Below are 12,273 nucleotides of genomic sequence, written 5' to 3'. Positions count from 1 at the left end.
TGTTGAAAACTATAATCCCACAGATCAAAGAATCTATTACCAACAAAGAAAAACAAAGAAATCCCGAACTAGAGATCTCATAATCAAATGCTAATCATCAATTAGAAAGAGCAAGCCTTCAAAGAATCTAGAGAGAATGACATGGCAGAAAAACAATATAAATGATCACAGATTTATAAGCAGAAACCACAAATTCCATAAGACAGAGACACTTCTCTAAAGTGCTAAAAGGCAAAAAAAAAAAAAAATCATTACAAACAGAGGTATAAAGATAAGCAGATTTCTTGTCAGAAACTATGCAAGTCAGTAGACAATCCAGCCATAACCTGTAAAGTCCTGAAGAAAGAACTATCAACATAGAATTCTACACCCAGTGAAAATATATTTCAAAAAGCAAGGTTAAATAAAGACTGTTTTCAGACAAATAAATGTTAAGCGAATTCATTATCAGCAGACCCAAAACAAAACAAATATGTTACAGGAAGTTCTTCAGACAGAAGCAAAATGATATCAAAATAAAATCTGGATCTGTACAAAGGAATGAAGACTGTCAGGAATGGAGATTATAAGATATGTTTTTCTCTCATTTTTCATATGTTAAGGCAAGGAAATGTTTAAAGCAAAAGTAATAGCAATGTATAGCAGAGTTTAGAATATAGAAAGAAGAACTATCTGCAACACATATAAATGACAGAATAATCTGTTTGCAGAACAATTCCTATGAATTAATAAAAAAAATTAAACTTCTCACAAAAGAGAAAACACCAATGGCCCATGAGCATTCAAAAAGATTCTCAAGAGAAAGTAGAAAAATGCAGTTTAACATCACAATAAGATCCTACCTAAAATCTACCTACTGGCAAAAATTAGAAAGTTTGACAACATTTGGTGTTGGTAACAATAAACAGAAATAGAGACTGCTGGCTTAACTACGGTGAGGGAAAAATTCATGGTCTAGTAAAATTCTGCTCATAACTACCATCTCTAGTGAAATTTTTGAGTGTGTATACTGGAAGATCTATAAAAGAATGTGCATCACGACAATCATGTAGTACTAAAAACTTGGAAATCTGAAAGTATGCTGACAATTAAATGGAAAAATTAATTACAATACAGTCTTACAATGAAATATTGTATACCATGGGGGGCAATTTATACTTACATGTAACAGTGTGAATAAATCTTAGAACCATAACTTTCAGCAAAAATAGTAAGTCACGTATTGCTTATCATTTATAAGATACAATACCAAAACCAGGCCAAGCTAAATAAAATATTGTTGTCTTTCCATAGATTCCTCAGTATATTTATCACAACAACACTGAAGTCCTTATGTGACTTACCTTACACTTGGCTGTCTCTGCATCTGATTCTACTGACCATCTGATTCTTTTCTCCTTGTGACTGCAGCCCCAATATTTTTACCACTTGGCATAAACCAAGTTGTGTGCCCAGTATTGTATGCACAAAAACAGTGGAAACTGAAGAATATTTGCCTCTAGAATAAGGCATGCCCTATTTTGATCATGCCACCAATATAAACAGAGTCAATCTTCTCTACAGATTAGCTGGGTCTTGGCTTTGTTACAGCTTTAGTTACTTAGTTCACCACTGGATTCAAATTATCTGACGGAGGAATCAGGACCTTCCCTTAGGTATGACCTGAGATCTGAGCAGTCACAAATTCCAGAGCTTTTTGTGCTCTAGAGCCCAGTCACCAGCTCTTTGAATGTAGGATGTATCTCTTTGCTTTACAGCTTGTGAAAGCCAGCTTTTCAGGAGTCCAAAGAGTTCCCTTTGCTCTCTAGGGCTGTTATGGCCTTTTGTGTCTGGCCCTAGCCTTAGAGGGGTGAGATGAGGCATTCGGTGCAGGGCTTAGCAGTCTTAAAAGAGATTCCACTCTCCTGCCCTGCTCCCAGCTTTCAGAGATACTACCTTGCTCTCAAACAGGGCCTTGAGACCCCCCCGAGGCGATTCTCTTCATTCTTCTGGCCTGACTCCAGCCTTCAGCACTTTACCCAGGGGGAAAGTTGGTGGGCAGGTGGAGACTTGCTCTGGGTCTGGATTCCTTGAGATCTTAAACTATTCCACCAGACCACCTAGAGCTGGTTTTTTGTCACTCCCTTCTGTGACAGATTTCTCCTCCCACTGCATATTAGACATAGGTAGCTACGGATCTCTTGTTTCTTGGGAATGGCTAATTACTTCCTGGACTGTAGTTCACTGAGCTTTCTTAAATCTTCAGAACTCTGACTGTTTTAAATACTCAAACTGTGTAAGTTATCTGGGCTGTTCTCATTGTTAGGTAGGAATGACAAACTCTTAGGATTTACTAAATTGTAAGGGGAAGCGAAAGATGAAGTGTAAGTTTTGAAAAGGATTTGCACATGGGCCCTTTAAAAAATTGTATGGTTTTGCTACTAAATTAAAAAGTATTGCATATTCATTATGAAAGCTCAAGTTATATGAAAATTTCAATAATCTCAGATATATAAATATTGAACATCTCTTAGTTCCACCCTCCAGAATACCTGAATGTAACAGTTTGTTGAAGTATTACTCTAGATAGTAAACACGATTTGTAATCGCAAAACAATCTGATTCACCAAGACTGATTTTATACACAACTGTGTATGTTCCTTGAGGTGAGTTAACACAACTCATTCCTATATGCAATTAGGATAAATGGTGTCTCCGAATAAAGTCACTGCCCTGAAAATCTCTGAACAGCATAACTTTTCTCTTCTCCTTTCTCAGCAAGTCTTGACCCTAGCCTAATCTTATGATAACATAATTTCATGATAGCAAAATAAACTTAGCTACATTTTCACTGAAGATCTGTACACATCAAAGACAAATAGGTTTAGCCAAAAGAAAACTGTAGTCAAATTAATGTGCATGCTTGATGGATGCTATGTTGAGAGAATCTGTGGAAGTTAACACTGTTGGGCTGTTTTGTTAATGCAGAGATTGGCATTCATTAGTCAGAGTTCTCTAGAGAAATAAAACCACTAGAACATATATATGTAGGAACTGACTCATGTTGTTCTGGAGGTCAAAAAGACACAAAATCTGCTGTCTGTGGGGTGCCTGGGTGACTCAGTTGGTTAATTGTCCAACCTTGGCTCAGGTCATGATCTTACTGCTCGTGGGTTCAAGCCCTGTGTTGGGCTCTGTGCTGACAGCTCAGGAGCCTGGAGCCTGCTTCAGATTCTGTGTCTCCCTCTCTCTCTGTCTCCCTCCCCTGCTTGTGCCCTTCCTTTCTCTCTCCCTCTCTCTCTCTCTCTCTCTCAATCTCTCTCAAAAATAAATAAACATTAAAAAAAAAAAACGTGCTGTCTGTAAGCTGGAGACCCAGGAAGCTGATGGTGCAAGCTGTTCCTCCAGGCCAAAGGGCTGAGAACGGCAGGGAGGGAGCTGCTGTTGGAGGTCCCAGAATCCAAAGGCCACAGAACTAGGGGCCCCAGTGTCAGAGGACAGGAATAAAGGATGTCCCAGCTCAAGAAGAGAGAGAATTTTCCCTTATTCTGCTTTTTAGTTTTAGGTCCTAAAAGGATTGGATGATGCTTAACCACACTGGCTGAACCTTCCTTACTTAGCCTACTGAATCAAATGCTAATCTCTTCCAAAACACCCTCATGGACACCCCTTAAAATAATGTTTTATCAGCTATTTGGTAGGTAGCTCCGTCAAATTGACACATAAAATTAACTACCACAGAGTATTTTTACTTCTCTGAAAAAATTGTAGATATAAAAAGATCATCCTTGCTTGGTTCATTTTTGTTCACAACTTAAACTTTAGGTTTATGAACCTATTTAAAGATAATATATTTAAAGATAAAGATAATATTCAAATGAATAATAAGTTTAGCATATTTCAGGAACTCTTTCTAAAAAAAATATATAAACAATCCTTGGGACACCTGGGTGGCTCAGTTGGTTAAGGTTTGACTCTCGATTTCAACTCAGGTCATGATCACACGGGTGTGGGCTCCTGAGATCAAACCTTGCATGGGTTGCTTGCATTGCTGGGATTCTCTCCCATTCCCTCTGCCCCTCCCACATGCTCTCTCTCTCCCTCAAAATAGATAAACTTAAAGAAAAAAAAAAAAAAAAAGAAACCCCCAATACTCACGATTAAAAGAGAGTTTGTGGTTGTGTGATTGCATGCCCCAATAGATAGATATTTCAGGTTTGGTGACTCAGAAGTCACAAAAGCACATTGTTTTTTCTTAAGGAAGCAGCTTAGCCCCCAAAAGAGTGTCTCAGTGTATGTCTATTTCACTGCTTATCCCACTCAATTGTACAGCAAACTTTAACAGCGTATGTTACTCAATCACTTACAAACTTGCAGAGACCACCCGTAATACACTAGGTGTTGTGGTAAGTGCTGTGGGTGGTGAGATAGGAAAGGGAGTAAAAAATCAAATGCAACTCTTGCCCTTGTGTTGTTTATACACTACTTGGAAAGACAGACACTGTTCCAAAAATCACAATGAATAATGAAAAATTATCAGTGGAAATAAATGCTCTCCTTAAAAGGAATGTGTTTCATAAAAACATGTTACAGGAGATTCTGACCTAGACTGAGATCCTCAGAAAGGATTTCTTTGAAGCTGAGATCTAACACACGAATGGGAGTTAACTCTCTGAGTGGGAGATGTCTGGTTTAGATGAAGCGAACAGCACAGGTGAACGCCATGTGTTCAGCACTGCTTTAGGGACTTAAGACTAGTATACCTGAGAGGCATAAATTGAGGAGATGACGGTTTGAGATGGGGCAGTGAGGCATGCAGAGGTCTGACCACGTAGAGCTTTAAGAGACTTAGATGTTCTAGTCTTTATCCTAAGAAAAACAAGAAGCAATTAGAGGGGAGTTAGGGAGGTATGGGGGAAGGAAGTTGGAGTGACATGACTAGAATAGCATTTCAAAAATATCACCCTATTTTCAATATGGGGAAAGTCTGCACGGTGCCAGCGTGAATGTAGGGAGACCAGGTATTAGATTTTGCCAGGCAGACTTGGTAGAATAGTCTTTGTACCACAATTTATCAGTAAAGATTGAGGGGAAATAAGCTACGATTTGAGATATTTAAGAGGCATAATTGATGTAATTTGATAGATTTGAATTGAGGGAGATAAAAAAGAGGGGAAACATCAAGGATCACTTTTAGAATCTGATTTGATGGTGAGGTCATTAGCTGAGATGGAAAACACCAAATGAGTCCTGAAAAGACCATGAATTTGATCTCAGATATTTTAAGTATGTAAAGTATTTTAAGAAAGTTGTCAAATAAGCAATTGTATTTATAGGTCTGGAGTTTAAAGGGAATGTTCAGACTAAGTACTAAGATGGCTAAGTATGATGAAGGAGGAAGTTACAGAGTATAGACTGATAAGAAAACAAAACAAGACAAAACTATAGCCATACAGAGTTTTCCAAAAGTGCAGTGTGTCTCCCTCCTGACATGATGCCCTGAGGAGGACACAACATCACTTCTGTGATATTTCCCCCCACCCCCACCCCGAGCATTACCTGATTCTACCCATAAGGAAACACGAGATAACCAAAAGTGAGAGACAGTCTAAAAAATTACAGGCTTATATTTTTCGAAGAGTCAAGGTCAAGAAAATGAAAGGAAGCCTCAAGAATTCTTCCAGATTAAATACATCTAAAGAGACATAACAACTAAATACAGTGAATGATGCTGAATTAGATCCTGGACCTCTGTAGTGGTTCAAGGGAAAGTGTTTGCTGATAAAACCTCATGGCAGATATAGCCAATCACCCACCACTTGATTATAAGTGACAAAACCACTCAAACGTATTCATTACTATACACTTAGTGGCTAGCAGCCAAAGGGCTTCACATACATAGGTACTCAAGAAATATTTTCTAAAATAAGTAATGCAAGAATAAACAGCATATTCTTGGTGAATTGTTAGATCTGCTCATTACTATCTCATTTTCTGAATTTGGCTGATTTTTCAGCCCGTTGCCATTTCCATTTCCGGAGTTTCTTGGTTGTTATACAATTTTAAGTGTGGAGAGGGTGCACTTGACTGTTACTAATCCTCCAACTGGCCCCTACTTCCTCTCCCCTAATGACTAATCCAATGACTTTCAAACCCATAGTCACCTGACGGGCAGTCATAAGATTGAGAAATTCAATAAAGCTCCCAACCAGGAGTAAGTGCACAATCCAGAAAGAGCTGATTTTTGTTTGTTTTTGTTTTTTGTTTTTTTCCATTGAGTCACTATAGCTACCATTGTTCCAAATTTCAACAGGCTTTCATAACCTTAACCTGGAGACCTACATAACAACTTTTGTTAAAAATAAGCTAGCTGGATGGTACCTGATAAGAGCTATTGTTTCCTATAGATTCTGGGATCATTTTGATTGATCTGAGTATCCTCCACCAGCACTGACCACAGTATCTTAGAATTCTGGTTATACACACACACACACACACACACACCACAGAGAGAGAATACATTTACTGTCCATTCACGACACTTCACAATAAAGACATTAACTGATCTCGAAGTTTTCCTTTCTGCAAAACAGAAGGTGGTTGGGGTTGATTAGTAGAAACCTCCACTATGTTTTATTTAATTGTGCTACAGTAAAGGGGTCTGTATCTCCAATTGAACAGAAAATTTACGCTTCATTAAATTTTCCTCTCATTTTTGCACTTCAGGTACTTCAATTAGATGGCAGCTCTATTTTGAATGGCTCGTTCAAGCGTGAAAAGATGCCACTAAGTATCTGGAGAAGCAACAGAATTAAAAGCACCCTTTACATCTGGAAGACACTACTTCTCACTTCATACAATGCTCAATTGAACCCTATGGCTCATAAATATTCATAAGTCTGAAAAAATATCTTAGATAAATGAATAGACATCACAGAATTCCTTGATGGGAAGCTCAACTAATGCTTCAAAATTAGAAATTTATTTTTATAGAAGTGAAATGTTTGCCTCATCTGGCACAGTTGGGGACTAAGTGGCTTAGAGATCTATTTATTTTTAATTACAGTATGCATAGAATATTAACCTTTTCGTGATTAAATATGACCCATCAATATGTAAAGCTTATAAGATACAAAGCGTAAGATCTTTATTTTCTGACATTGAATGAAATACTATATATTTGAGTATTTTCTTTGAAATAAGTTTAATTTCATTCCAAATATGAGTTATGTTTTTACATTTATATATATAAACTTAAATTTATATAAGTAAGGAAGGTTTAAATATGTGGGGATATGATTTTATGTAAGCTCCTTTACCATTATCATCGCTTCGTAGAGAATCAGATAGCTTGTAATTTCACTGGTGAAAAGCTGAGACTGTTAATTTTTTTCTTTGAAGATAAATATGAAATATATTACTGCCTCCTTTTAAAGGAAGCATTTACAGTATTTTTAAGTTATTTATTTTCATGAGTCAACAAAGTCACAAAAAATGATTCTTCTGATCTTATCATATCAGTAGACATAACCATTTTCCAAAATATAGTCTTGATGACTCGTTGTGTGTACTCCTTAAAAAAGAAAGTTTGCCTTGTTCTCTGGGGTTTCTTCATTACTTTGCATATTGTCTGGTCAAATACCTTCTCCAATTTATTCTCTAAGTTTTGACATCCAGATTCTCTGGAAATGGAGCGAGTAGCTATGATGCTCTCTGTATTTATATTTTCTCTCTTAAGATGAAAACTAGGGGCTTTATAAAGCAGTTTAAACACATTTCTTGGTAGCACAGGTTAATTCCAGGAGAAATTCCATAGAAACACAGAGACTTTCAGAGAAAGATGGAAACACAGAGAAGCCAGCTGAGATGGGTGTCAGTGATGCTCATGGGTTGAACCCTAGCTGACGGAAATTAGTCAGTAGGGACTTTAAATTTCACTTTTTTCTATGGACAGGGAAACATTTTTTTAAATGACAATTGCCTCTTTAGTTTATGTACTCCCTGGCACACATGAAGCCACCGAACCACACATTTTTGTGTCCTCTGGCTTGCAGCAGCCACTGCTCCCTCCCGCTGCCCCGTGCTGCCCCATGCGTACTTTCCTCAAACATCTTTTATTCTTAAGCAAATAAAAATCTCTGCTCTCCATTTCTGATTGGCCTCCCACACAATGCTGTTAACAATTCCCCCAAAAAAGATGTCAGATAGGCTTGGAATCTCCAACTGGTGCTTTTTCACAAGATCTCTTCTCTTTAAATGCTGTGATTTATTCTTCTGAAGAGAAACTGTCCCCTTCCAGGGCTTTTCCTCTCACTAGTGACTGGTTAGTTTTGGAACTTGCCATTTTGGCAGTAAGACTTGCCAGTGATAAAGTATACATTGATGGAATGGCCAAGTGTACATTAAAAAAAAACAACCTCAAAGTTTATGTTTCTCTCATGTGGTTTCTCCTAAGTAAAGAGAAAAAGATCAAAGATGTGAAGACACAAAAAGTAAACCCACCAATAATCTCTGACTGAAGGAAGGAAGCATATATGAAAAGGAATAAAACAATTTCTTCAATTCTTTATCATGTACAATTTCCTTGCTTGACCACCGAGCCAAGAAAGGTGGGGCCAGTGTTGTTCTCAGGTGTGGGATTATTTTAGACTATGGTTTAGGCTTGTGCATGGAGTAAGGACACCAAAAATTCATAATGCCTTTTGGAAATCAAGAAGTTTGGAGCACCTGTGTGGTTCAGTCAGTTTAGCATTAGAATCATGATTTAATGTCAGATCATGATCTCACGGTTATGAGACAGAGCTCCATATTGGGCTCTGTGCTAGGATTCTCTCCCTCTCCTTCTACCCCTCTCCTGCTCTCATGCATGTGCTGTAAATAAATAAATAAATAAATACAACAAGAACAAAAGAAAACATGAATGCTCCTTACTGTGTGTGTGTGTGTGTGTGTGTGTGTGTGTGTGTGTGTGTGTGTGTGTGTGTCAGGGGTGGTGGTGCAGTAGACTTCCCTTTGTCACAGGAGCAACTATTTCCAACATGAGATCATATAAGAAATCATCTAACATGATTTAAAAATTATATAAGGCTTTTATTTAAAAAAGAAAAATATTATTATTTATTAAAACATTTTTCTAACATTTATTTATTTTTGAGAGACAGAGAGACAAGAGCGTGAGCAGGCAGAGAGAGAGGGAGACACAGAATCTGAAGCAGGCTCCAGGCTCTGAGCTCTCAGCCCAGAGCCTGACATGGGGCTCGAACTCATGAACCGTGAGATCATGACCTGAGCCGAAGTTGGATGCTTATCCAGCTGAGCCACCCAGGGCCCCCAAAAAGAAAACTTTTAATGTAGAGGAAGAAGTACTTGGTGGAGAGATTATCCAGAAACTAAACCTTTTAAGAACCTTACACTTTGGATCTATCACTTTTAACCTCACCTTTCTTTATAAAATATGTTTCCTTAGAATCAAGTGTAGGTAGGTTTCCTTCTAATACTAATATTTTTCATTAGATAAATAGATCTATGTAGAAATACCTATTATACATTGATATATATGGAATTCCACATAGGATAAGAATTCTTTCTCTATATGTAATAGAGCTCTCTATATAATAATACATGCTATAGAGATAGCTACACAACTATATCTGTATGTGTCTAGAGAGGAGGGAATCAATAGACCAAGTTTTACAGATATGGATTCTAATTAATTTCTTCTTGAACTAGCTTTCTATACACATACGTGTGTGTGAGCACATTTGTATACCCTGCCTACACTGTGCTGTTGTTCACCAAAGATTTTTGGATTTTCTTCTTGCAGGCACAAGGCAGGATAGCACTTCTCTGCCCTTTGAAGTAAGATTAGGCCACGTGACTTGTTTGGCCAGTGAAATGTGAGCAGAAGTGGTATGTTTCAACCAAAGTGGATATTTGAAGGGCTAGAGTTCATCTCATTGCATTCCCTTTCTGTCACTGTGGGATAATGACACAGAGTCTCTGTCAGTCTGGGTTCCTGAGTGATCTGGATCAGCAAACACTCCTGATAGCCTGTGTTGGGCAAATGTCTTTGCCAAGACATTTTTTGGCAAAACCACAGTGATATGGACTTTGTTTGTTACCGCAACAAAGAAAATCTAGTCTAGGGGTTGGCATAATTTTTTATAAAAGGCCAAATAGTAAATATTCCTGTGTCTTTTAATTTTTTTTAACAAACCTTAAAAAATTTTTTAATTTCCAGACTTAATAAAAACAAGCTGCAGAATAGATCTGGCTTGTGGACCTTAGTTTTCCAATGCCCTAACCTAGGTAATTATCCTCTCCGTGTTTCTCATAGAGTAAAAGAAGAAATGGAGACCAAATTATTTAGAAAAAAAGTAATGTGAAATGTTATTATGTCACCATAAATAATAATACAAAGAAATACATCCAAAAACAAAAGTTAAAAAGAAACACATTTTCTCCATTGTGTTCTATTTAGAGATACGGTATTTCAAAAAGGCGCTCTGCCATGTCATAGCCCAACACTTCCCAAGATGTGCTGATGTGCTTTGTAGATTACCATTTATCTAGGAGGCTACACACACACACACACACACACACACACACACACACACACACAGAGTTGTTTGGATGCATAAATTTAGGCAATTCTATGTACTTTTTAACATAATATCTATCAATATCCAACGAAATTTCTCTTCAGCCCAAGACACTTTGGGCAGCCTTGCATTGCCTCTTACCTGGTACTGAGCTCCTTGAAGTTAAGTCATTGTTAGCCTCACTGGTGTAAGTCAATTTATCCTGCTCCCCCAAGTTCTGCATTTGCCCGGCTTTATGAGCCAGCTCTTGGTGGACAACATCTCTAGACATGCACAGCACTCTTGGGCCTGGGCACCAGTTGTCAGCAACGGTAAAAATTAATTTCATGCTAAGGTATGGAACTGCCACAGATGCAAGTTCTCTGGCTTTAAAAAGAAACACTCAGGGACAAACACTATATGAGAAAGGCAGAAGAACTATTTTGGGTTATTTGAGTTTTTAGCTTTCTAGACCAATTGCTCCATAAGAATGAAGAACATTTGCAGTAGCACTCTCTAAAGAACTTCAGGCTTTAAAAAGCAACAAATCGAGCTGGAGAGAGACCTGGTTGCCTATGATTGACGTTATGGTACATTGGATCCCTTCACCCTCATGTGTGATAATCATCTTGATTTGCTATGTTATCCAAACCTAATTCAGTATGCAGCCCTAGAACGAGTAACAAATGTTTCCCATTTAGAACTGCATTAAATGTTTTAAATCAGCAAATCCAACAAAGGTGGAATTATGAGACAATAAAGAAATTAAAAGCTAAATTAAATATACTTCAGATTTATATCTATATATATTTATATTACATATATTTTTTCCTATACTCTATACATAATTTTATTATGTGGTTGGAAAGAAACTTGAGAAATGTGTTAACTGTGCCAAAATAGATATTTCTACTTCAACTTACATGGAATTACAGAATATTATACTTATTATGATTTTGGTGATTTTCCACAGGATATATAATAAGGGGAAAAGTGATAGAGTATAATGTTTAAGGTGAGCAGAATGGTCTATTCCATGAATGGATATTGCCTCCAAATGAAATGTTCTGAGGTTCTTCATACATCCCCATCCTTCCTGCCCTGAATCATCTAAATTAAAGTACCAGGGTAATAGCACCACTGGACACTGGAGTCAAAAGACCTGATCTCTAGTAAGAATTTTGCAATAAGTAACAGTGTGATAAGAGGAAAGTTACTTAGCCACAATGAACCTTTACTCATTCACCTAGAAAACGTGAGCAAAGTTTCCGTAGTGTAGTGGTTATCACGTTCGCCTGACGCCTAGAAAATGTGGTCACCCCTCTCCCTGAACCTGACGTGAAGGTATTGAAGATAATGTATATGTAAGCTCCTACATGGTGACTGGCATGAGTTACATGTTTAATGTGGATATGAATATGGGTCAGTCATATGTTTGAAGAAAATTATCAGTAATTCAAAGTTTACAGATTAATTATCCTTTTAAAACCAGGACCATAAAGCAGGTGCTAAAGTGTTTCCTGCCCATGCTTGAGCTACAAATGAACAGAAAGACAGACTCAAACAAACTTAAACTCCAATAAAAATGTATTTATCCCCCACCTCAAGTGGCAGTTAAAGGGAATGTGGCCTTGAGGTCTGGTCATCATACCAGACCTCATCCGGGTTCTTTCCTTTCTTCTCTGTTCTCTACAACCATAACTTCATCCCAAGT

The 12,273-nt window shown here is 37.5% G+C and overlaps 2 protein-coding genes across 5 annotated transcripts in view; both read right to left on the bottom strand.

Annotated features, from left to right (window-relative positions):
• The window catches only part of XRCC4 (X-ray repair cross complementing 4), a 340,456-nt gene that overhangs the window by 46,157 nt on the left and 282,026 nt on the right, over positions 1-12,273 (bottom strand). The window lies entirely within an intron of this gene.
• VCAN (versican) overlaps positions 1-12,273 on the bottom strand; it is a 157,857-nt gene that overhangs the window by 142,137 nt on the left and 3,447 nt on the right. For 2 of the 3 annotated variants that reach the window (XM_029942547.1, XM_029942543.1), the window contains exon 1: positions 4,743-4,829. The exons of the other annotated variant lie outside the window; for it this stretch is intronic. In XM_029942547.1, the coding sequence (XP_029798407.1) occupies positions 4,743-4,794 (52 nt within the window). In that variant the 5' untranslated portion in view covers positions 4,795-4,829. Of the gene's footprint in view, positions 1-4,742; positions 4,830-12,273 lie in introns of those variants that run through there. 3 annotated transcript variants of the gene reach the window in all.

The sequence above is a fragment of the Suricata suricatta genome, chromosome 6 (genome assembly GCF_006229205.1).
Source record: "Suricata suricatta isolate VVHF042 chromosome 6, meerkat_22Aug2017_6uvM2_HiC, whole genome shotgun sequence".
Lineage (NCBI taxonomy): Eukaryota > Metazoa > Chordata > Mammalia > Carnivora > Herpestidae > Suricata > Suricata suricatta.
This window is presented reverse-complemented; position numbering and strand designations above follow the sequence as displayed.